Source organism: Tupaia chinensis, unplaced genomic scaffold, assembly GCF_000334495.1.
Source record: "Tupaia chinensis unplaced genomic scaffold, TupChi_1.0 Scaffold000096_1, whole genome shotgun sequence".
NCBI lineage: Eukaryota > Metazoa > Chordata > Mammalia > Scandentia > Tupaiidae > Tupaia > Tupaia belangeri.
In genome coordinates this window covers 6081833-6108639 of record NW_006159558.1, presented here as the reverse complement: position 1 = coordinate 6108639, position 26807 = coordinate 6081833, and the positions used below count along the sequence as shown (strand labels likewise).

General features: G+C 48.9%; 1 protein-coding gene across 1 annotated transcript in view; it reads right to left on the bottom strand.

The window, feature by feature from the left end:
- The window catches only part of NSUN2 (NOP2/Sun RNA methyltransferase 2), a gene marked incomplete at its 5' end in the record, with an annotated part of 31653 nt that extends 4857 nt beyond the window's left edge, over window positions 1-26796 (bottom strand). The window contains 17 exon segments of the mRNA XM_027769893.1: window positions 1180-1318; window positions 1552-1632; window positions 2300-2435; window positions 3344-3436; window positions 3744-3934; window positions 6849-6939; window positions 7711-7841; window positions 8698-8771; window positions 12545-12675; window positions 13822-13896; window positions 15531-15723; window positions 17091-17175; window positions 19381-19452; window positions 22187-22292; window positions 25525-25629; window positions 26471-26628; window positions 26743-26796. Of these exon segments, the coding sequence (XP_027625694.1) occupies window positions 1180-1318; window positions 1552-1632; window positions 2300-2435; window positions 3344-3436; window positions 3744-3934; window positions 6849-6939; window positions 7711-7841; window positions 8698-8771; window positions 12545-12675; window positions 13822-13896; window positions 15531-15723; window positions 17091-17175; window positions 19381-19452; window positions 22187-22292; window positions 25525-25629; window positions 26471-26628; window positions 26743-26796 (1915 nt within the window).
- Window positions 26797-26807: the final 11 nt, after the last annotated feature.

Below are 26807 nucleotides of genomic sequence, written 5' to 3'. Positions count from 1 at the left end.
GCAACAGCAGGTCCGTCCAGCTTCCGTCACACTGGGCCACAATTGGACCTCAAGTTATAGGAAAAAAAACAAGAACAAAAACACTTTATACTAGCTTGCTGAAATTATTTTTAGGCTTAGGGGAAAATGTCCTAGAGGGACTGAAGTACAAGCTGATGAAATGTAAAAACCAAGATGCAACCAATCGCCCACTCTGGCTGGTGAGCTACCGGAGAAGGCTGGCCGACTCGAGAGCTCTCTCTGCTCTAAAGAGGTCGGTTACAAGGGCCACATGAGTGGAGCCCTCCTGCTAGCTGGTACCGGGGCCGCCCAACACAGATGAGCCACGCCCGAGGGCCCTGCTCCCTCAGGCCTCTCGGCTACAGCAGAGGACAAGGACGGAGGGGCAAGGGCTGCGGCCGGCGAGCTTGCCAGGGCTGCTCACACAGGCCAGACCTCCACGGACCCCAACTGCAAATTGCCGCCAAACATACTCAAGAGCAGGTTACAAGAAACCCTGGCACTCAGGGCACCCCAGGGGCTCACCAGGTCTCTGGGAAGTAAAGCAACCCCACCACAATTCCTTTACTCTTTAGCACTTAGATTTACTTAGGTTTCTGTTTCCTGGCGGCTTAAAAAGCATGCCAGGCATACATGCATGTCCCAAACCCTGACAAAGTGGAGAGACGGGGGAAAGGACGGTGGCCTGACCACAGCGCACTGGGGGAGGGGTACCTGTCTCTGGCATGCACACCTAACAGCAATTAGGAAAACAGACAAACCCGAAGTCCTCTCGACATCAATACAGCTGGTAGAAACAAAGCCACAGTGTTTTGGAACTTATAACCGAGAAATGCAAGTGAAAGCAGACATTCCTGTATCTCTATCATCTTTTTTTTTTTAATTCAGAGATTTTTGGCTTAGGGCACATGTGCTCATGGGGAGGAGGGAAGACACTGACTGGGAAAGTGATAAATCACCCCCTAGGGGGCATGGCCATGCCACAATCCCTTCTCCCTTCTCCTCCTGGGATTTTGGGCACACATGTACATATGCCCAGTGTGAGTTTCAAACCACCAGGTCTGGGACTCAAACCACAGTCGACCAGGTGGAAGTCCAATGACATAACCACTATGTGATCTGCTGGCCCCTCTACCATGACAACACAAGTGACGGTTCTGTGCCATTAAAACAGCTTACCCAGGTCCTTGACTTGACTGTATGCTTCACTGCTGAGTTTTCTAAAAAATGGATTTTCCTGGGTCAACAGTATCTTAACGTCTTCCATCGATACAGTAATAATTCTTGAGTTAATAAATGGATAGAGTGTATATATTCCCTGTGGGAGTAGACAGCAAGACCAGCCTGAGCCACTCAGGGACAACCACCGCCAGAGCTCCTGGGGGCTGTCCGTGCATGCAGTCCCAGTGCACCCTCCACATCCCCTTCCCCAGAAGGGCTTGGCGACCTGTAAGGCTCGCTCAGCCGGTAGGCGCCCTGTCCTCCCCATCCCCTCCCCACTGCTCCCCACTTATTCGTGGAGGTGTCATGTAAGTCTGCTTCCCAGATTACCTCTTGTGCCAGCCGGAAAGCACAGTCAAACTCTTCACCACTGTTATTCCGACACCAGACCTTGATACCCGTGTTAATAACCTGTACGTGAAAATGCGGTGAAACATTCATGCAGCTAAATGCCGGCAGCTGAGGAAAGCAACCCCTCAACCATGAGGAGGGGAGGCTGTCCGTGAGCAGCTGCCAGAAGGGAAAAGTGAGGGGAACGACCACCTCTGAGCTGTCCGACCACGCCAGGGCTCCAAGAACTGAGTGTCACTCGCTGGTGGCGTGGCTCACAGTGACAAAGAATGACCACAACAAAAACGAAGACTGGGAAACAAAAATAACTGAGTCATGGGTTCCATGTCTGTCAAGGGCAAGGATACAGTCACATGACCCCTGGCAATACCCAGTGGACACCAGAGAGAGAGGGGGAAGGACCGAAGATATCCCAGTACTGCTGCAGAGACACTGACTGCACACCACAGCGCACGCCTGGGGATGCGCTGCACTCAACGAGCAGGCAGGGGAAGACGTGCGTGGGGAGGGGCTTGGAAACGGCCGCATCCTGAGGACACTGCGTGTACACAGCCGTGAGGGCTGCAGGAGCAGCAGCAGTCCAGCCCTCCCAGAAGGACAGCAGCAGGACGCCAGCCACTGCCGCACACGAGCAGGACAGGCACCAGGACTCGCACCCCAAATAAACCAAGTGGGTGTGAAACCTGCACGCGGCCCGCAAACCTCCGCCAGGGCCAGCGGTCTGTACCTTCATCCTCTCACTATTATTGAGCAGCACGTTTCTCAGTTCCTTGGAAACCATGTAGAGTTGCCTTTTCTTCCCTTCTGTAGTCCGAGTTAACAAATTCATCTTTGGGAATGAAGGATCCAATGCATAAAATTTCCTATAGACAAAACAGCGCTGTGTATGAGAGCGGCTCCAGGTCAGGTGGACCCCGACACCTCACTTACTCCCACACAGAACGCAGTTCCCAGAGCACAGGGTGTAAGGGCCTCCAGGTCAGGTGGACCCCGACACCTCACTTACTCCCACACAGAATGCAGTTCCCAGAGCACAGGGTGTAAGGGCCTCCAGGTCAGGTGGACCCCGACACCTCACTTACTCCCACACAGAACGCAGTTCCCAGAGCACGGGGTGTAAGGGCCTTCGGCTCTACCCTGGACTCTCGCAGCCTACGCAACGCTTACATGGGGCAACCCTGGACCCGGGCCTACACTAACAAGCACAGCCCCCTGCCACCTGCTACTCCAGTGACCACGCCTATGAACACCTAGGCTGCCACTGAAACTTTCAAGAGATTTTTACAAATTATGCAAAGGATCATTACTCAAAAGACAATGAGAGAGGGCACTCCAGTAAATGCACATGGAACCTCAGTTAGCAGGCAAACTCAAGGCTGCTACGCCAAGCGTTGCCTCTGTTCTGCCCACATCATTCCAAATCAGGGTCTCCCCAGCCCTCAGCCCTGCAATTCTTCACCTCCTAACAGGGAGCTGAACAGGCAGCCTTCGCCACCATCTCCCCAGCAGACCGAGGGATTCACATCAGTACAGGGCTGGAAGTTTTCCCAGTGAGCGTCGTTACCTTGGGGCAGTCTAACTTCATCTTAAACTGAAAAGTCGAGTAACAACCTCAACAGTTCCCTCCTGCTCTCACATGCAGATAAAAAGAAAAAAAACAAACAGAAGAAAATGCTACACACAGCTACATGCAGAAGTATGTTACTGAGAGTGACCAGCGGTTTATCACTCGATTTTTCTGTAAGAATTAAAAAGGCTGAACTGTCCTTACTCAATAGGTGGAAACAATGGGTCATCTTCAGGAATGAATACAAATGGATCTTCTTTAAATCCAAATAACTTCATTTTCTTTGACGGAGGAGGGCTGAGAAGAAAAAGGAGATACACGGGGTTGTAAGCACACCGCCCCCACTCAGTACCACGCCGTGCTCCTCCCTGCCCCTCGACCCCACCCCAGTTCTGCCACACACGTGTCCTCGTGCCAGAACGAAGGTGCAAAGCCTCCAGGGCTTCAGAGTGCAGCCAGCACGCTGCTCATACGGAAAGCAAACGTGTGCTCGCTCGGAAACCCAGCCATGCAAAACCCCTGTGGGAGTGGCTCTGCCACCCTGTTACCCACGAGGGCTGAGAAGACGCTAGATCACCAGATCAATACAGACCCTTTTTCTTACCCACACACGCCATCTTTCTTATTTCCATTATTCTCTACATTCTCAGTTGTTTGAATTACTTCTGTGTCGTCAGTTTCAGGGACTGACTGACCTTCCAGCTCAGAGGGGTCTGGGGGCTTCCCCTCTGCCAGGTCCGCAGGGCCCGACCGGGCAGCTTCTCTGGCCTGTGCAGATCGACCCTGCAGCTGGGAGAGAACAGGCGATGGCTGTGCGCTCTACAGGCACCTGGGAAGGCCGAGCTCACGGCACCACCGGGGCCTTCTACAGCAGCATCTTTAAGAGGACAGTTTTCTGAAGGTATGACCTGAAATCTGCCATGACAGACAGAACTCATTTATGACACGTAGTTTAAACTGATTTGAGCACAATCCCACAAACAGCCAGGGACACCAGCTCCTTTCATCTGAAAACACCCACTGTGCACCAGCTCTGCTAGAAAGGCACAGACGGGTCAAAGACAGTCCCTGGGCGGTAAGGCGGGTGAGGGCAAAAGGACAGCAAGAGCAACAGTGGAGCTCCAGGGGAGGAAGGCGGGAACTGCCCCAGGGCGCCTGGACAAAGTGTGTGGGGGGGGAGGCAGGAGAGAGATGGATGGAGTACTCCTCCAGGCACCCCAGGACTGGGGAAAATCAGCTGAAGAATTCGGAACTAAGGCAATCAATACAGTTTAAAGATGACTTTGATAATGAATAACTTGTTTGACTTAAAACCTTTAAAGAAGAGCTAGCAAGCAACATGGTGGCTAAGGTGCTAGACTCCCACATGGCTGACCATGGCGCGAGTCCCAGACCTGGCAGTCTGAACACCACACCAGGTGCATGTGCGTACATGTCCACAACCCCCTCTCTGTATCTCTCCCAGCAGTGCACACTCCCTGTGCAAAAACCTAAAACCAAAAACAATAAATAGCCTTTAAAGAGTGTGTTTCCTGTGCTGGGACACACGAGGAATCACCGAGTGAAGTGGCCGCTGTCCACGGGGAGGGGCGGCAACCTTACATGCCCTCCCCCGGCCCACAGTGCTGGTGAGCACATGCCCTCTAACAAAGAATCAAATAAGTAAATAAAAAAGTACCACGTCCTTTCTAACAGTTCAGAAGAATGGTAAAAGTAATTCTACTTTCTATAAAGTAAATTCACAAATTAGGATTATTTCTACAAACATGAGTTCCACATTTTGCCTCAAGTCAGAGACAACACAGGAGAGCCGGCCCGACTGGCTCACAGCCTCAGTTTCGGCAGCACGGGCAGCACGGCCTCCCGGAGTGCAGGCTATGTGGATGGAAAGTTACAGACAGAACTTATCTCAAGCTGCACATCTCAAAACATAGCCTCTCTTTTTCAGAGCCTGTCTCAAACTGCCCGTTCTCTGCAACGCTGTCCATCCCACCTCCATGCCCTGACCTGCCTCCCTCGGGACGGCAGCAGTGCCCTGTCGGGGTGGTCCCACCCCAGTCCAGCTGTGTGTTTCTCCACATCCCAGGACTGCAGCGTCCCGACAGCTCAGACTCCTCCTGAGTCACCGCACGGCCCCGCAGCCAAGTCAGGCTAGCACACGGGGCAGACGGCCACAGCCCAACTGTGGAACTAACTGAACAGGGTCTGACATGATGACAGGGAGGGACAGAAGTGATACTGCACATGATGCCAGGTGTCCCCGAGTGAGACAGGACACCAGGAGCAAACCGAAGGAAAGGTGGAAACCCATCTTCACAGACACTGATGATGACAAAGTGCCAATATAACCCCAAATGCAAGCAAGCCCCAGCTCCCTCACTGGAGGCAGGCTCCAGCCTGCACCGTGGACACCGCAGTCGCTGGCCACATGCATTACTGACCGTGTGAGTGTGACCAGTGCGAAGGAGAAGGGCCTTTAGTCTCAAACACAGGCTACTGTTGAAGCTCAGGAGGAAAATATGCAAAATAGCTCAGTAACTGCTGGTTCACGTGAGAATGTCATGTAAAGGGGATTAGTGAACAATGTTACTAAAACTATTTACTTTCCCTGATGTGGCTCCTGGAAAACGGAAATGCACCAGATGGCTGGAATCCTACTCCCAGGAGCGGGAGCCCCCGGCACTGACCCTGCAAAGGGAGCATGGGGTTGAGAAGCGAGGCCACGTGGACCCCGCACTCTGCAGAGCTGACAGCCACACCCCGTGCCTGGCTGGAACCACGCGTCGCAGTGCTGGTCTGGACTGGCGGGTCCCAGAGAACTGCTGGAGCCCCCGAGCAGCTGTGTCCTTTGTTTTTCAAGTGCACCTTGTCCTGATTTCCAAGGATGAACCTTAAAGACATACTAGATGTCCAGACCCAGACTCCAGGCCGCATTCCGTCATCACGGAGGGCTGATTCAGGAACTAACAGAACGGTGCCAGGGGCGGCAGACGAGGACGGCTCGCACGACACAGGAGTGGGTGGGTGGTCAGGGCTCGGGAGGCTGCGCTTGCTCCTTTTCCCTAAAGAGCAATTGGTAGGCTGCCTAGACCCATCACACGCCAGGCAGGACCACACATCTATCTGTATCGGCCTGGCCATGCAACTCTCACGCGCCTCCTGGCCAGGTGAACACGGCTGGCTCGAGGTTGGCGAGCGGCAGACATGAACGCCCAGGCACAGGGCACAGGGCCAGACCAGGCTTCAGACTCGGCTGCAGGGCAGTCTTCAGACGCTTTTCAAACACTAAACACACTCCCCACTGACTGCCTCTTCCACCTATAAGAAATGTGTGTTTTAAGGAAACCCAATTCAAACCCTCCCTCATTCAGACGGCCTCTCCCCAGCTATTGGTCCCTTGCCAAAACCTTCTTTGTCTCTGCGTATCTTCCACTGAACTGACAGTTTTCATTATAAAGGCATAAAAAGTTCAAATGCTTCAAACACTAAACACACTCCCCACTGACTGCCTCTTCCACCTATAAGAAATGTGTGTTTTAAGGAAACCCAATTCAAACCCTCCCTCATTCAGACGGCCTCTCCCCAGCTATTGGTCCCTTGCCAAAACCTTCTTTGTCTCTGCGTATCTTCCACTGAACTGACAGTTTTCATTATAAAGGCATAAAAAGTTCAAATGCTATTTTAGAAAAAAAAAAAAAAAAAGGCCCTTTTGCCGTTTATTCCACGGCATTGGAGACTTTTTGACTAATACGGCCACAAAGAAGCCGCCAGTGTTCTGATGATGTGGTAATATCCTAAGGCTTAAAAAAAAAGAAAAAAAAAAAAAAAACACGTAAACGGGGAACTTCAAGAAGTTCATGGAAACCAGAATTAAAAGAGTTCATTTCAGCATGAAAAATTTTGAAATCCATGCATAATTTTCCGTAATATACATTTTTATGAACTTTTTGAACACCACTATACTTACGAGTGGTACTTTTTTTTTTTTTGGAGAGGTTTTTGCTATAGGGTGCGTGCGCTCGCCAGACAGACAGAGAGAGACATAGAGACAGAAAGCGAGAAATCACCCCCCAGGGGGGATGGTCACGCCGCAATCCCTTCTCCTCCATTCTCCTCTCGGGATCTTGGGCACGTACGCACATGCGCCCGGCGTGAGTTTTAAGCCACCAGGTCCGGGATGTGAACCGCGGTCGACTACGTGGGAGTCCAGCGACATAGCCATTACGCTAACTGCAGGTTCCCACGAGTGGCACTTTTTAACTGACCCACATGCACCCTTTTGTGTTAGATGAACACTATGGAGATGATCGGAGGGAAGAAGCCCCACCTCGCCGTAAATGCACAGCCCGCACTCACAGAGAGGGCGCCGTGCGACCTGCAGTCCGAGACCCCGCACCACACCGTGCAGGTTCTAAGCAGTTCCACCACCTGAGAAGTCGGCCGTGCCAGAGCGCCGACCTTGCCGGAAGCGCTCCCATGTGAGGGTGGCCCTGGGTGCGCCTGCCCTGCAGCAGTGTCGTCCTGCACAGCCAGCCAGACCAGAGGGATGACCGTCCCACACCTAGACTCACCACCGCTCCAGATGCATCGCTCGTAACTGTTCCGGGTCCTTTGGGGGGAACATGGTGGGCCGAATCTGGGTGTGTCTGCTGTGAGGAACATCATTCCAGTCCACGAACCACTGTCCATCCTTCGTCATTACCTGCAGGACAGGAGGGCAGGCTCCTGGAGTGCCAGTACCACCTCACAGGACGCAGCTCAGACACGACCGCTCTCGCCAACGCCAAGACGGTGAGCAGAGAGAAAGCAAGACCTCCCATCACATGTAACCCGTGAAAGACGAAGAACGAAATACGCTCATTCCAGAAACCAGGGCAACCATTGTAAAGGAGAACGTTTTCCATGTAGGTTTTGCTTTGAAAATAAACATCAGACTGTTTCTAGCCTAAAACTACAAAGAGAACTGGTTCACACTGGAAACAAAGCCTGACTCTCAGATTATAAAGACAGGGCAGAGGGGCCAGGAGGTGGCGTGGTGATTAAGATGCTCAATTCCCACGCAGTCAACCACAGTTCAAGACCCAGACTGGCAGCTTGAAAATCACACTGGGAGAGGGTGCATGTGTGCCCAAAATCCCACGGGGAGAATGGAGAAGGGATTGCAGTGTGGCCATCCCCCTAGGGGGATGATTTCTCACTTTCCTTCTTACTGCCTCTCTCTCTCCAGCAAAAACAAACAAACAAACAAAAAAAAACAAACTTTAAAAACAAACAAACAAACAAAGAACGGCAGAACTACACTTTACACTTACAGGGACGAGGATAACAGTGCTACTTTCTGCATGTGAAATAAAGGCATGAAAACTTTCCCGCTACCACAGGAAAACACCTGTGTAACCCTGCCACCTGTCATTGAACATACACTGGAAGGTGAATCTCAACTGCATGAGCTGATGCGATGTTTACTTAGGCTGCCCAAAGGTGAAGGCCTTGACGTCTCCATGACGGAGTCCACAGCTGCTCCCTACCTTCTGCATTAAGGGCCTTGCAGTGCTCACCTTCCACTGTGTGATTCCCGGCATCCACTTCAGACCTGGCAATTCGGAGGACACGTCGGCGAGCTCCAGGGCGCCTGTGGAGAAAGGAGGGGATGAGGCATGGCACGTTGTGCCCAAAGAGAGACACTGGACAGCAAGGGCCACGCACGTGACCCCACGCCGGCAACGGCAAGGCCCGCGAACCTGTGGAAGACAGCAGGTTAGAGCACAGCTCCAGGGTGGGAGGGATGATGTGTGAGGGGTATTCAACTGGGCAAATTTACTAAAAATGACCACACTGTCCGCTCACAAGCAAGGAACTGTTACCTTAGTAACTATAGCTCAAGGAAGCTGCTAACGTAGAAAGGCACTGCAGAGCCCCCCAGGAAAGGCGAGATGAACTCCACGAGGCTGACAGCCCTGTGGCAGTGCCAACCTGGGACACACGAGGCTGATGGCCGTGGGACAGAGCCAACCTGGGACACACGAGGCCAATGGCCCTGTGGCAGTGCCAACCTGGGACGCAGACGGCCTGATCCCTCCCCTCATTCTGGACACACCACCAAGACGATTCGGGTCTGTGTGTCATTATGTCTAATGCATGCCCCGGAACCAAAAAGCAACATTTAAAATAAGCCATGGACGTTCTTAAGAACTCAGTTTTTAGACCAAAGTAAGTTTTCTAAAATTGCCCATCAGGATGCAGCCAGTCCACTTCTAGACAAGGGGCCATGTAGTGAAAATACACCCTCTCTGGGACCAGCAGTTAGCATAATGGCTATGTCAGTGGACTCCCATGTTGTCGACCGGGTGGCTTAAACTCACACCCTGTGTGTGTGCGTGCATGCCCAAGAACCCGAGAGGAGAATGGTCAAGGGATTGCGGCATGGCCATGCCCCCTGGGGGGTGACTTCTTGCCTTCTCTCTCTTGTCTCTCTCTGTCCTTCTAGCAAACGCAGGCGCCCTACAGCAAAAACTTCTCCAAAAACAAGAAAAAGAAAATACACTCTCTCCACAAGTGTCTACAGTAGCCGCACTGCTAGCAGCTCCCAGGTAGGGCCAGCTACTACAGAGCAGAGACTATGGCGGCGTCACGGAAACGTGAACGACTATAAACACAAAGCAGAACACGCCCCAAGGTGGACGTGTGACAGCAGAACGCTTTGATGCATGCTGGGGTTGAACGGTGAAGAGACAAAAGGCTACCTGTGCAGACCGACCCCCTGTGGGGGTGACAAGTCAGGTCTGAGACCTCCCTGAGCCCACCAGGCACACACATGCCCATGACCCAGGGCTGGGTAAGGCTGGGGCACTGCAGCATCAGGACCCTGGTGGGTGCTGTTTGTTTCTCGGTCTCTTACTCGTGGAAGAAATCTAAAACATTATTTAAAAAAAGATCATTTTACCCAAGCATCCTGTTGACTTCTGCCATAGTTTCTGACCATTTTCCCTCTCAGGAGCTAACACTACATGACGCCGCAGGAGAAATGGTCTTCCCCATCACACGCGGCCCAGGGCCCTCAGCAATGAGCAGAGCTGGCCTGGGGAACGACCTCCTACAGACCTGGGCTAGCGGCTGCCCTTCCTCCACTTCCGGGTGGAGAGCACCCGCCCTCTAGTCCCAGGGGTCGGCCGAGGTGGGCGCATTGTGGAATGAAGTCCCCGCTCACACAAGGTCAAGGGGAAGCGCTTCGATGCAGCCTGGAGGCAGCCCCGCGAAGCAAGGCGGCCGTGACGTCACCGCGGACAACTGAGAGCTGGCCATCCCAGGGGGAGGCCAGCCAGCCTCTGAGGCCCAGGCAGCCATGCAAATCCCGTGCTGAGAGCACACAGCCAGGCTTCAGCTCAGACCCCGACCCTGTCTACCTGAGACGGGCGGGAACGGGGGACGCCCACGATCCTGAGCAGCCAGAGGGTGGGGACGGGCACCCAGGGGTGACCAGACCCTGCTCAGGACGCTTCCCCTGCCCCTTCAGTGAGCGCATGCGCTATCCCGAGTGGAAGACAGAACTGCACGGGGGAGGCTGAGAAACCGGCTGCACCTACCTCCTCCTGACCTCTGTCACCCAGGCTCCCCGTGAGGCCTAACTGGTGAGGCCGAGAAAAGCACAGCCCAAATCCAGAGCGACACGAAACCCTTCAGGATGGTGGAGATGAGGACACACCAGAACCAGTGCAGTCACTCCGAGGGAAAGGGTCTGCAATTCTTTTCTAACTCAGCAGGTCCTCATACTCGGAACCGACTGGCCGACAGCACCTCTGCTCCTGGAAACCTGGAGGCAGAGCCCACACCAGGCATCTCCCCGGGCCCCCGGCATTAGAAGGGTGCCAGTTGAGTGAAGAATCTGATGAACACTCCCTTCTCTGCACCTCCGTGCTGTACAGGGCAGTGAGCACTGAAGGACAAAGCACAGCACACGAGCCTGGCACCTCCGGGCCTGCGAGGAAGGTCGTGCAGGCCGATCATCGTCAGCTCTAGGAGCAGGAAGGACACGACACTGGCCTTGGCTCGGGATCTGAACAGGGAAGGTCTCAGCGGGCTCTCGAGAGCCATCCTCCCACTTGCAGATACACATGCAGAGACAAGGCCGGGTGTTGTCTGGGAATGCTGTGGGGTCTGAAAAAGAGCCCATCAAGTGCCCCTTGGGAACACTGCTAATACCAGTAAGATCCTGAATGCGTGGAAGTGAACAAGCCAGTGTGAGAGCCAGAGAACCATGGAAACCCACAACCAAAGCAGGTTTCAAACAGGACCTGCCCATCAGCGCCACAGGGCCCTTCCCAGGCCCGGCAGCACGTCTGCTTTCTTCCTCGAGAGCAGCTCTTCCCCACGCTGCCCAGGCTGTCTCTCGCTACCGCTAGCCTTTAAACTGTGCACGTGTGAGACTGCTGACGCACCCACACGGGCTGCTGAGTTCTGAGAACGACACTTCCTGCTGCAGCTGTGAAGAAACCCGTGGGCCTAAGATCGCGAACACGCTTCAATCTACTTGTCGACGACACCCTCTTCCTCAGGCTCTCCCTCAAAGCTGGATCGCTCAAGAAACACAACAACGCAGAAAGCACACAGAGCTCAAGGTGAGTCACCTGACCCTATTCGACAGTCATGGAGCGGCAGGTTTGCTCTGCACAAGGACAAAGGTGACACTCAGTTAGGCCCTAAGAGGTGGGGCAGCAAGCCCTGCCGGTGCCACCCAAGCGCACACATGACAGCAGACTCAGGGCAGGAAGAGCCTTTCCCACCTAAGTAAATAAGAGCTTTGCTTTCCAATCACAAGCTTAAAACAGAAAAATGAACAAAATTTGCAGAAGGCTGGGCAACAGAGACTTAGCAAGGAAGTTCAAATGGTTAAAGAATCTACAAAAACTTTTAAGGTAAGCAGTACCAGATGGACCATGGCTATAGGGCACATGCGCGTGCCAGAGAGACAGAGGAGAACCGAGAAATCACCCCGCCCAGGGGGAATGGCCACGCTGCAGTCCTTTCCTTCACTCTCTGGCGACTTTGGGCATGCACACACACACAACCGGCCTGAGTTTCGAGCCTGTAAGTCCAGAACTTGAACCTTGGTCGGCCATGTAGGAGTCCAGTGCCTTACCCGCTACACCACCGGCTGACCCAGGGCCTGGTATGTTTTCTTAAGCTGCCAGGTCCAGGACTCAAAGTGCGCTGTCAGCCATGTGGGAACCAGCCGCCTCTCTAAGCATGTTTTTAACTAGGCTGTTTCATTTTCAGGGTTATCTTTACACTCGCATAAGCAGACACTCATAAGCGGATGCTCAGGGAATGGTCCATAAGACTTCAAACCAAATAAGAAACATTTCTGAAAAGCACATACTTGGCCGAAAGGAGGGTCAGCATGCTCACCTTCGCTTTTCTCCAGTAACGATGCTATGACCGCCTCGTCCTCAATGGGGTTGAGTGAGCACGTGGAGTACACCATCCGCCCCCCCTCCGCAAGCTGCTCGACACCTCGGGTCGCAATCCTCAACTGTAAGCTAAGGGCAGAATGTGGGGTTACTCAAGGCCGAGCCTGCCAGACCACAGGTGCAGAGACTAAAGTATGAGTCTACTTTGGTGCAAGAAATATTGAAATCTATGCATGAATTTTATAACACTTGTAATTAAAAAAAAAAATCTAAAAGTCTAAGGGAAGTTAAATTTGCTCATTAAAAACCATCTGTGTCAATGTTTTTACTGTAAACCAGTGTCCCAACGAGTAAGCGTTAACATTGATCTGAATTCAACATATTAGATCAATTCACTACTAAAAATCCTCCATACTTGCACAAACAGTTGATTTTACATGCAAAATTTGTATCCTTTCATCTTTTCTAGTCCTGATTTGTGACTCTGATTCACAAAAGCAGGAGTAAGTACACAAACGAGAAACAAAATCTTCTGGAGTTAACTGTGGTGACTAGCCATTAGTACAGTTCAGATCGCCCACAGTTCTACACTGAAACGTGTAATCTTTAACGTTAAATGAGAAGAATACGAAGTTGTATAAACAATACAATCAGAACTATCAAAAACATGTACTTGAAAAAATCTCAAACAGAAAAATACTACAATATACCAAATGTTAACAGAAGTCACCAATGCGTAAGGTTTTCTTTTCCTTTTGAAAAATTTCCCAATTTTCCTTCTTTAATTCTGCCAGAGGGTACATGTGCTTGCCAGAGACAGAGAGGGGGAGAGCACCCCCCACAGGGCATGGCCGCGCCACAATCTCTTCCCCTCCACTGCTCCACCCTGTTGGGACTCGGGGCACACATGCACTCATGCCCAGCATGTTTTCCAAACCACTGGGGCTGAGATTTGAACCACACAGCCAGCTATTCCAAAAACCACCTATTGTAATGTTTTTACTGTATCCTTTCATACTTTCTAGTCCTAATTCTTGACTCTGATTCACAAAAACTAGCTCCTTTAACCCCTCGGCCATAGGGCTGATTCTACAAATCTTCTTTAATGAGCATTCTTTCTATCATACGAAAGCTGATAACCAAAAGACACTTCTAATAGTTGTCTTAAATGCTAAGCAAAGTAACACAAAACAAAAAAGACATTAAGAGATAAGTGGTCATTTCATGGAATAAATGTTTCAAATGTTACAGGAAATTTTTATATAAGTTACTTACCCATGTAGCTGCAAGCTGTTTAAGGTGGTCCACTTTTTCCAAACATCAATATTTTTTCTCATAGTGCCATCTCCACTAGAAAAAAATATATTTAAGAACTTAAAACTACACAGGGATATGATTATTAAAGTTTCACAGAAGTGTAATATTCAAGCTAAGTTACAAAAGGGGTACTATTATAAATACCACTTAGGAAACAATCTGAATTCTCAGTTACAATCAGCTTACTTTTTCTGTTTTAAGAATACTCCAATAAATAATACTTTTACATTATTCTTTAATTTTCCAACAAAAAAAGAAATAATAGATTTGGACAGGAAACCTCATTCAACAGCCAAAGAGACATTGTTTCCATTTGGGAGGAACATTAGCAAAACTACTTTGCAGACCTAGGACACAGAAGTTTTTATACTGACATCCAGAAACTTAATCCACAATGACATTTTAATCAGAAATGAATAATGTGCATTTACACTCATAAAGGATTTCCCACAGCTAATCAAATTTAGTCAAATTAATTTGTCAAGCATGTTCTATAATCATACTTAAGTATTTCTGTCCTTTCACTTTAATGAAAATTACCTCCACGTCTACTTCACTAATCTGCCTACACCCAAGTTCATCCACTTGGTTCCCAGCTGACTCCTGCTTCTGCCGACTCCCTCTGTACTTACTTTCCCTGGGTGATCTCGTCACCAGCCTGCGAGAAAGATCCCGCAGGACAGAAATGTCCTGGGAGATGTAATTGCTACTTCCGAATGACATCCCCAGCCATACACTGGTGGCTGGTACGGTGGAATACCATGATTGTCAGGTTCCTTGGGCTTGCAACCTACTGCTCAGAAAGCCACTGCATTCTCACATGACACAAAACGTGACTTGTATTTCTGACCAAAAGAACCCGGGGTGTGAAAAGATGTCGAGACCCCAGGGAAAATCAGAAAAACGGCACCCTAGGAGAAAGGGAATTCAGTTCATTACCTACTTTAATGTTCACTGTAAAGAGAAGTTTCTCAGGCATTTTAACACTTGGTCATGTTCAGTGTTAGAGCCCCAACATTCAAACGAGGCTCTACAAGCAGTGACTGCGGCTTATGCAACAAAATGGAGTCCTCTAAAACAAGGCATCGTGTTCACACGCTGCGCTCAGTGCTAACGAGGTTAGTTGGCAGTTTATGAACTCTGGCCTTGATGCGTTTTAAAATGTAGGAAAACATTAACACGTGGGATCAGTGTCCCTGCGCTGCTCTGAGACCCGGGCAGACGTGTTCAGGGGTGCTTTCCCTTTCCTTTGCTTCAGCTATGCCATGGAGGTATGAGGAGTTTCTCCAAGGCCTGAACTTCCCAAATTCCCCATGGAAGTAAATAAATGTATTATTCTATGGCACACTCACTGTGTGCAGAATAACCTGAAAAAACTCAATGCACGAACTGTTCCAAGAAATAACATCCTGAAATATACGAGAGTTCAGATCTTTGACTGCTTATCAAAGCCATTCCTCTGTGTCTGCTCTGTACCCATGTCTGCCGTGCTGTTACCACGAGAACACTGAGCACCCACTTTGATCTGGGCTCCTGATGTCTCTTCTCCACACCTGCTCTAGGATCCCACATGAACTCCACGTGTTCATTCACATAGGCTTCATTTTGGTCTACATTTGGTTTGACTGTTGGCAGACTTGGGGCGCTCTGACTTAATAATTAAATACCTGCAAGGCACATCACATAAAACTCTGTCATAGAAGAGTGCCTCCTTCCTTCCGTCCACGTCGATCATGAGCCTGGGTATGCAGGACGCATCGTGGTTGACCACCATGATGCAGGGGCTGCTCAGTCTTTTGGCTTGATGAACGAGCAGGTAGCAACGCTTGTTGTCCACATCGTTAGCAATAACGAAGCCCTCTGGGAACATAAAATTGTAGTGTCAGGTGAAACGCAGCATTAAGTGGAATACTCTCCCCAAATCCACAACCTCTAGCAGGCAAGAAGCAGAGATCCACCACATTCAAGACAAGTCAAGATTTTCCTAGCAATAGGTAAGGGTCCATAAATAGAAACCAGGTGGTACTGCGTGGACACTGCAAACACTTGAAACTGAAGATTCATCTGTTGGACAATTACCTGCTTTGTACCAACTACTGAGCCAAAAATGCCTTTTCTATTGTTAGTAACTATTAATTAAAAGTCGGGTGAGGAGACAGGCACAGAAAAAAACAGAATTACCTGACAAGTGTTTTAAACTGTGTGCTGGAGTCCCACTCCAGACTGACTTGGACTCTCAGGGAGTGAAGTGTTTGCCCTGTAAGCTAGCCCTGGCTCCAGTGGACCCACAACCCTGCTGGAGGCTGGCTAGGCACTACCTGGGCTCTCCTCTACTTCTCTCCCATCCCCAGCAAACCAACAGACATGCCTAACAACAATACCAAGGTCACTCTGCAAAAACTAACAAAACACAAAACATCCACCACAGAGAGGGGAAACCACTCCTGCTGGGGCACCAGGGCTCTTTTCTACCCACTGAGAGAAAACCATTAAACGTGGAAGGAGGAGGAAGGCCTTTTAGTTAAAATATCATCTTTGAATAACATAAAAGGACTTAAAATAAATAAATAAACAAATAAATGTGCCCATTAAAACAGAACTAGAACAGGTGGCTCAAAGACAGAAGGATGCGATACAGGTTGGACCTCACAAGCCTGAGGACATTGATTTTCACTCCTCAAACGAATCCCGGTAAAGGCGCCTGAGTGACCACTCAGCAATCTGTAACATGTCTGCAAAGTAAGCGCTGGTATTTCATGTCACCATCACATAGCTCGCCATTGAAGAGTGGTGGGATTGGAACTTAGGAAGTCTGACATCAGCTCTTAACGACTATATGCTGTCTCTCACATAGAGCAATGAGAAAAAGTAGGGAAGAGAAATCTACTACTACTGAAAATTCAAAGCATGAAGTCTATCTACTATAAGTAAATTTGAAAAACAAACAGTTACGTTTTATGTGTAAACCTTTTGTTTACACGTAAATGTGAATACCACTTATGTTTTTACACATAGTTTTAAATGAAACCCCTTCTATCTGAGTATGCTGGTTTCAGTACTGACGACAGTGTGCAAAAATATCTACTATCTACATTTGGTAGATTAGAAAACCCACCTGCTCCCACAGGGGACCTCAGCACAATTAACAGGCAAGGTTGGGATCTTTTGAGGATCACTGCTGATCAGAATAGCACTCCCACCTTTCCAAAAACAAGCCCAAGGCATACCTGGAAAAGGGACATTCATGTCAGCATGCAGCATTTCGATCAACTGCGTGGTCTTGGAGCCAGGGGCTGCACACATATCTAAGATCTATCAATAAAACAAGACAATGTTCTGTGTCTTTAGAAAACCAAATATCCTATATTGCATTTAAAACAACTCGAGTCAGTCTAGTACTCTGACTTCTGATACCTGAGCATATCTCCTTCCAGGAGGAATCTCTAGCATAACAAACATTTTACTCACAGGGACCCACAATCACACAACGAGGGCAATCGGCAGAGGGGATGGGAACAGAAGGGCACGAGATCAAAGCAACCCCTTTAGAGAGGGTAAGTCGTATCACAATGCCAGGGGACAGAGCTACCAGAGCAGACTCAGCTCTGGAACCCAGGGCCACTCCTTTACTTCCTCTGCTTTCTTCTTCATCTGGAAAAATGGAAACATTGGGTTGTCGGAAAAGTCATGATGCATTTTGCAAAAGATGCTGCTAGTTCATCTTGGGAAGTACTAGTCACTCACACCCATGTTACTACATGTCATGTGACAACCAACAGTTCCAGCTTCATTTTAATAAAACCTTTAGCCACCTGGTTGAGTTTGAAGATTTTACAAGACACTGAAGATGGAACACCAACCTGGATTTTGGCCACATTTTACTGTTTTACTTCTGTAAAGGGAGAGCGTGCGTCACGCTTGTGCTAAGTTGCGCAGTTTACGGTGACAGTGCTCTACAGTAATGTCAGCGCCAATGATGCCTCACGACATCCCGTACTGGGGATTCTGACCTCAACGACGCTCCTTGGTCAGGGAGGCCCACCGAGGTGGATGGTGACAAAGTGAGGGCGCTGGTGGAGTCAAACCCACGGTACACGATGTGAGAGCGAAGAATCACTGAACGCCCATCATTCGAGCACTCGTGAGCACCCGAAGAAGCTGGGAGACGTAAGGACACCTGACATCTGGGTCCCTCAGAAACTCCAAGCTGTTCATTTGCAGGCGCGTAAGTATCTGATATGCTCATTAAATGTGAGAAAAAGATCCGTTTTGAAGTAATGGATAACTGGTGATGAGAAGTACGCTGTTTACAACATGGGCACAAACGGTCTTGGTCCCAACGCGACCATTCGCCTCAAATGGTACCAAGGAGGACATTCGGCAGAGGACGGTGATGCTCTCAGTGTGCTGGGATTTTAACGGTGTCATGTTTTTCAAGCTGCTATCAAGAAGCCAAACAACTCGAATGCACTGTTGCCAGCTGGAGAGTTTGAATCCGTTACCTAGAAACACCCAGAACCCGTCGACTGTAAAAGAGCAGTGCTCCATCACCACAGTGAGACCTCACACGGGTTTCATTACCTGTCAAACACAGTCGCAGCCTGGACGGGATGTGCTGCCACACCCACCATCCTCCCCTGACCCTGCACTACCAGACTCCCGCCTGTCTCACTCCCTTCTGAACTCCTTGCGTGGTGAAACGCTCAATACGGACGAGGCTATAAATCAGCATCTTGTTCAGTTTTTTGCTGATAAAGACAGGTACTTCGATGGACGAATAATTATGAAGCTCACTGAAAGACGGCAAAAGGTTGTAAAATAGGCAATATATCACTGATTGATCTTTGTTCCTTATGTAAATAAATGGCCTTTGAAAAACAGAAAAATACATGACTTTTCTGACAACCCAATAGTGTCTACCCTTCGAGGCGGTATGAGTGAGCAGTCGATGCAGAGGAGGGCGACCATTGGGATATGAGCTCTCCATACATGTCCACTACGATCTTCCATTGGATTTAGCCAATCAAAATCATTGACATGCAGTAAACAGATGAATAAACTTTAAAAGGGAAAAAACCAGTTGTCTAAATTATTAAAGTTAAATACAACAAAAGGAGCCAGCAGGGAAATGCTGAGCTCACTCCACGAGGGTCCACGTGGGAAGGAGGTTCCAGGTTCAAGTACACAGGGCACACTCATGGCCATGGCCCAGGCTGGCTGAAACGGGGGGTAGAAGCCACATCAAGACCCTTTTCAAGATCCCTGCATGAGTGCTCTCTCGAGCTCACAGAGGAAGTATGCTAAACTGAAGTCTGAGTTTCTCTAAGCAATAAAAATGATAAACACACAACAAACCACCTAAAATAAAGACACACATATATAAAATAAATGTTACATGCACACACTACATATACTGCATACACGTATAATGTATCATAATATATATTACATCATTTTTTACACAGACTAATGACACTGAGTAACGAGCAGTTTCAACAGGACAACAGACACTGCTACCTTATGGTGCGGCTGGACACTCAGCAGCAGCGGGGGGATCATGCTGACAGCTTCCTGCCGACTGATGTTGCCCTTGGGGACAAAGCAGCAGCAGTGGTTAATAAAACAGGATTCCCTCGTGAGCGTCATTCCAAACGCAACGGAGAAAGACCAAACCACCCTACACAGAATGAAGCATCTGCATGCTCACGTGAGACATTAAAGGGAGGCAGCGTGCTATCCCAGTGGGCAGAGGACTGCATTCCTAGGGACGATTCAGGATGACTGTTAATACAAAACTTACCGTCAGAGTATTACGGTTCAGGGTATCAGTGGCCCTAATTGAAAACAGGGATCTTGGGGCCAGAAGTGACGTGATGGTTACAGCGCTGGATTCCCACATGGCTGAAGTTTGAGCCCCAGATCTGGTGGCCTGGAGACCACACCAGTGCATGTGTGCAAATCCCCAGAGGAGAGTGAAGTAGAAGCTGCCGGGTGGCCACCCACCCCCTCCCTGGGGGTGATTTCTCACCTCCCTTCCTCTAACCCTATCCAGTAAGCACATATGCCCTATGGCAAAAACCTAAAAGAAAGGAACAGACAGGGATCTTAAGCTTCTGTGGTCTAACTCCCTGCCTCGAAGGCAGAGGGCGGATGAGCATCCTTGGAGGCAGGTGTGCGGCTGAAGAACCTCAGAAGCAGGGACAGCACAGGAAGAGGTGGCCTTTCCCTCCGCACTGAGATCCCAGCCTTGACGCCGTCCTCCTGTTTCAGGATAAGCCATGTGCACTTGATACTGCCCATAACTGCCTCTCAGAGGTGAAGGCATCACGACTCCCACCTTTCCTTCTTCAGAAAATTGACATCTAAGGTCCCGCCCTGCATCTACCTCCTCTGCATCTTCTCCAGTGGGCCAGGGCACCTGCCAAAACTGTCCAGATTCAGACACAATTCTCCTGATGTAGCCTAGCTCTTCCTCAATCCCAGCTCTACCCTAACAGCTCTGAGCTGGTAAGCACCAGCTCCCACAAAGCATCTGCTGCACAACCCGGTCTTCGTGCTTGAAGTCACCCAGGCAGCCATCAGTCCTTTACCCCGCGCATGATGGGCTCAGCTAACTGCACTTTCACACGGCACCTGCTAGTTTTCACCTGGTGGCTTCTGGCCAGCAGCAAGTCCACGGTGATTATTTGATTCCTGATACTTCACGAGGCATGGGGATCCCAGCTCTGGCTGTACGCATGACCGATACGCCTGCCTTCTGCTTTCAAGGAAAGCAGTAGGTAGGACGAGGACTCCAAGCCACAGATATCCCAGCACGAGTCACTTGGAGGTCTACACTCCAGAGAGGCTCTGCAGCCAGCCTTGCATGGCCCGGAGCCATCTCCGTCATCTCGAGAGCTCATCACACTAACTCCTGATCAGAAACCCGTGCTGGTTCCTCACAGCATACACGGAGCACCTACGCCGCCCCCTGTACGAGATGCCACCATTGGGCTCTTCACATACATGCAGCTGAGCACGCTATCCCTGTGAACCCTGCCTCCACTCGCTGAGCCTGCCTGTACTGTCCCTGCCAGTCTGTCCACCCCAGCTGGAATCCACCTACATTAAAAACAGAGCAGGGAACTCTGCCACAGCACAGAATGGGGTTTGGGGGTCACACTTAGTCGGTGTCACTGGCTAGGGAGGAAAAGCCAGACTAACGAGTCACCTACAGAGAGAAAGCCGCACTGTCTGGAAAGAGTTGTGGAGTAAGCCTAGAAACCAACGAGGTGAAGGGCCTGCAAATTCAGTAAGGCTTCAGGGAAGAAGTGTGGAAAGCACGGTTTCTCTAAGTGCAGAATTAAAATGAAATGGGCAGGACACAGAGGCTTACCAGGCTAGAGAGAAGTGAACTGCAAAACAGAAGGGGGAATTCTGACTAAAATTCCCTAAGAATAAAAAGGGAAGAGGAAAGCGTACAATACCCAACCTGATGGGCAGCCATTTAGTCACCCACTACTAAATAAGTAACAGCTATTTTGTTGGGGATGGACTGATGCTAAAAGGTAAGCGGTTCAGTGACTGAACTGTACTCAAGGAATGTGAGGTGGCAAAGGAAACAGGAAGGTGAAGGCAGATATCCCACCAGAGCCAAGGTTATACTTAGGTTCTTCACTCTGGGGGCGGGGGGCAAAGGCAGAGTTAAGAGTAAAGTGTGGCAAGAAAAAAAAGCATGACAGTAAAGAGTGAAGTCAGAAGTCTCAATCTGGGACAGCCTTTGGCATTGTGACTCCATATGACCAATAGCAAAGTTTAAGTCCCAGACCTGGTGGCTTAAAAAATGCACTGGGCATATGAGTGTGAGGAACCAAAATCCTCAAAGAGGGAGAGACAGAGGATGACCATGCGCCCAGGAAGGTGTGTGTGTATGTGTGTGTGTTTTCTCCCTAATAAGTACACATGATCCCTGGCAAAAAATAAAGGTTGCATTGTAATAAAGATATTTTTATTTATTTAATTAATTTATTATTTTTTTAAAAAGGCAGGCATGTGGAATGTGAACCTAAGAAAGGAATGAGAGAAGACGAAGCAGCTGAGTCCTGCATGACACCCTACTGGCCAAAGCATTCTGCTCACTCCAATTCTGAAGCCACCCAGGTCCAGACCTAAGAGCAAACAACAAATCACACTGACAACCATGACCCCAGGTAACAGACACACACACAATCAGAAACTAAAGGTGGTGCGCACACAGGGTCTTTACCATGGGCCTCGTCCACCTGTCACGCTCAGTGCACCGACAGCTCTAAAGAAACTAACATGCCTAGAGACATCTACTTACAGACTCAGTTTCGCTGACCAGAAACTGATGGAACTTTTCCAATTGTGGTGACTTCCTCAAGATTTTTCGACTTAAATTTGTGTGCCAGGCAAGTTCTTCAGGATACCTGACCAAGAGAGAAGCGAAACATCTGTAAGTTGTTGTACTAAACTGCTCTTTCAAAAATGTATTGCATATACAGGTCATTTACCAATCGAGACACCTCGTTCTGTTCTACTTGGTATCGAGGGCATTGAAAAAAAAAAGAAAGAACAAGAAAATGAATTTTTTAAAGTACAGATCACACGGAACCAAATAACACAGATGGGCAAGAGTCAGACAATTTGACAAACATTTGATTAGGATTTTTAAAATATATAGATTTTCCTATTTTTAAAACAAGTTCAAGAACATACTGAAATGCCGTTCTTGGAACCAGCAGTTAGCGTAATGGCTATGTCTCTGGACTCCCATGTAGTCAACCGTGGTTTGCGGCCTGAACCCGGTGGCTTAAAACCCATGCCGGGCGCGTGTGCATGCGTGCCCAAGATCCCGAGAGAATGGAGGAGAAGGGACTGTGGCGTGGCCATCCCCCCTGGTGGGTGATTTCTCGCTTTCTGTTTCTCTGTCTCTGTCTGGCGAGCACACGTGCCCTACAGCAAAAACCTCTAAAAAAAAAAAAATGCCTCTCTCTGGACACTGGAGGACTGTGGCATGGCCACACCACACCACCCTGGGGAGTACCCCCACAACCAGGAGCACACACACACCCTCTGGCAATTAAAAACAAATAAATGGGGGTAAGCAACATAGATATAACTTGGAACAAACAGCACCTTAAGTGCCTTACAGATCAAATTTCAAGTATTAAAAATTTAAGTAGGCTATTACAAGATTAAAACCCCGCTGTAACTGTGACTATGACTGCTGCTGATCTCATGAACAAAAATTTCAAGAACTTTCAAGTAATTGGGAACCAGCAGTTAGCGTAATGGCTATGTCGCTGGATTCCCACGTAGTCGACCGCGGTTCGCGTCCCGGACCCGGTGGCTTAAAACTCACGCCGGGCGCATGTGCTTGCGTGCCCAAGATCCTGAGAGGAGAATGGAGGAGAAGGGATTGCGGCGTGACCATCCCCCCTGGGGGGTGATTTCTCGCTTTCTGTCTCTATGTCTCTCTCTGTCTGTCTGGCGAGCGCACGCGCCCTATAGCGAAAATCTCTCCAAAAACAACAACAACAACAAAAAACCAACTTTCAAGTAATTAAACATAAAAAAGGTGAACAGTGAAAATAAAAGTTTCTATTACACAGTTCTAGCAACTTCAATTTTTTTTAGCCGACAAATGTCTTTTAAGAATTTTTGTCGATTTTAATACCAAATGAAATCATCTAAAATAACTATAGTTTTTAGTTCATTTGAATTTAGCTCATGAAAAACATGTTAAGAAAAAGTTATACCTGAAATTCCTTTTTTGCCAAAGGGCATGCATGATCACCAGAGTCAGAGAGGGGGAAAGCACTGCCCACCCCTGCCCCAATGGCAGGGCCACGCCGCAACCCCTCTCCTCCATTTCTCCGTCCTGCCAGGACTACGGGCGCGGGTGCACACGTGTACAGTGTATTCTTCAAGCCACTGGGGCTGGAATTCGAACTGCACAGTCGGCCATGTGCACACCCATTCCCACCACTACCAGGCCAACGGGCCAGCCTGTATTAAGAGAAATTTAAAGCACCCAGTTTCCTTTGAACATCAAAAATTTTCAATGGGGATAACAAAAACTGCAAATATGAGATGCATCTTCAAACTAGACATGAAAAAGCACACAAAATGACAAAAACAGGTATTCTCAACAACTGTCAAAACGAGGCTTTTATTCGGAAAATGAAACCTGCCCGAACTACAAGTCCTATGCACACAACCCTTCTAGAAAAAGCAGCACTACAAAACACTTCCCTAAAATGTGTAATTTTAAAAATCCTTGAGCTGGCCCACAGCCCAGGAGTTAAAAGAACTAGATCCCATAAACAGTTTGTAGCTGCTCATAGTTCGAATCCTGGCTTAGCAGCTTGAAAGGCACACCAGGCGCATGTGCATGCATGCCCTAAATTTCAACAGGCTGGAGAAATGGGGTAGAAGGAATTGCTGTGTGACCACACCCCACTGGGGGTGCTTTTCTCCTCTCTCTGGTACACACATATATCCTCTGGCAATTTAAAACAAATGATTTCGGTTTGGGTATAAATTTTTTTTTATCTATTCTTGTATCTCAAAAGTGCATCCTGTGGGGGTCAACAGGTGGCATGGTGGCCAAGGGCACTGGAATCCCACATGGCCAAGTGTGGTTCAAGTTCTGGATCTGGTGGCTTGCTTACTTACTTTTTCTCTCTCTCACACGCTCTCCCTCTGACCAAATTAAAATACATACATACATAAAGTTAAATAATTTTTTAAAAGTGCATTCTGTGATGACAACACCTGGTTCTGAACTTGGCTGGGTGTTGATTTTAGTGTTCGTCCACCCAGTATTCATTCAAACTGTATATGCTGTGCATGTCTATGATATCTACGCAGAAAATCCAAATGGCCAGTGAAAAAAGCAGGCACATCTGAATCTCATGATTAATGAAAACCTGACCTCGGTTTGCAATCACTACAGGATCTTAAAAAACAAAACAAAACAAAACAAAACAAAACAAGCACTTGAGTAATCCAAACCTCAAGAGTTGCCAGAAAATGCATGTTAAATTCACCCTTTCGTATTAAGTATTTACAATTTTTTTTTAAACTGAAAACTCTCTATACCTTAAAGTTAACCTGAAATACAAAACTACAATAATTTGCTGTAATGATTGTTACACAGATGGGTAAGCTGACCCAGGGATTTATTCCCCGGGTGCATTCGAGTCCTGCAGGCATTTTAGGAAAGACTAGTTTCCGCTCAAGTGATGACCTTTCCACAACCAAGACTTGGACTGGGCCCTTGGAAGAGGAAGCCGCCTAGGAGCCTAGGAGCCACCTCCAGGAACGTAAGAAAGGGCTGTGTTGGAGAGCAGGCGCATGCTAGGGGACTGGACTGCATGGGCCGGGCAGCCTGTGGTGAGCAATTCAAGGGGATAACCTGCAGTCGTCTCTGGTGACCTTTCTCTTTTTACAGAGAGCAGAAAATCATATAGGAAAACCTGCATATGAACACCACGCCCATAAACTGAGTCAAAGAACATCAGGGTGTGTGTAACATACAGGCACACTGAAACTCTTTCATGCTAAAAGCAAATGTAGTACCAAGAAACATATTCAAGGGACGAAGATTAAAATCCCGAAGCAAAATCCAATATGATGAAGCCTTGTGATACCAACCAACTCAGTGGCTGTGGAACTTCAACTTTCTGGCCATCCACCTCCAGGTCCTCCAATTCCTTGAAATACTTATTCTTTAAGCAATGAAGAATCTCTTTCGCGTGGCTGTTGAAAAATAAGCAAGTATAAAACAGACCTTAGAAAGCCCATTTAAGAAATTTATCTTTTTTCTTTGTCTGTTTTTTGCCATAAGAGCATATGCACTTGCCAGAGACAGACCAAGAGGGAAAGTGAGATATCAGCCCCCAGGGGAGATGGCCACACCACAATCCCTTCTTCATTCTTCTCTGGAGATTTTGGGCACACACACCCACACCCAGGCCACTGGGTCCACCGGACCATATGGGAATCCAGCGCCTTAACCACCAAGCCACCTGCTGACCTATCATCTTAAGCCGGCAAGTGTTTACAACTAAAGCCAACCTTGCATGGAGAAGAGAACAAATTTTAGTCGCTGTCTTTTTATCATAGTCCTTCGAAATTTAAGCAATTCTCAACATCTGGTCCCTAAAGTATAATAACAAGCTAAATCAATACTGCAGTCCTTCCTTCTAAACATGCGTACAGTTTCACTTTTATTTGCAACTCATCTTGGACAGATAAACTACAACCGTAGGTGGTTTAAAAAATTTTTAAAAAGACCTGGAGACTTTATACAAAGCCAATGCTTTAAATGCTAACGTTCCGAAAGATATGCTCCTTAGATCAAAAGTACGCAGGAGCCAAACCGTTCTCAAACTGCACTTTCATGTCATTCTAGGCTCCCACTTCCAAGGCCTCCTGGACCCGTATCACTGGACCACCAGGCTTCCTCCTCAGATTTCCAGATCCACACCGCTGAAATGCACCCCCTCCGGCTCTGCAGCGCTTCTCAGAGAAAGCACATCGGGTTTTTAAATTGGGCATCCTCGCCTCACACCTAAAGAAGTAAAAGCACAACTTCTACCTTTTGTAACCAGTGATTCTTAAAGTGGCCGGGAGGGGCTCCCTGAGTGCGCCCATGAACTGGTCCCACTCGCCCTCGGGCACGATCTTGAGCTCCTGGTAGTAGTGCTCGAACAGCTTATTCTCCTTGACGATCTCGGGGTAGCCACCTTCCCAGCCCTAAGGAAAGAGAGTCTCATCAAGGCCAAGAACTCTCGGCCACCACCCCGCAGGCCTAGGGACTCGGGGGCCCATGCGGAGCCCCACGCCTGCCCGCCGCGCCCCGGCTCCTACCGCATCTTTGCGCTTCCCGCTGCCCTCGGTGGCGTCCTCCGCGCCCTCCGGCCGCTCGTGCTTCT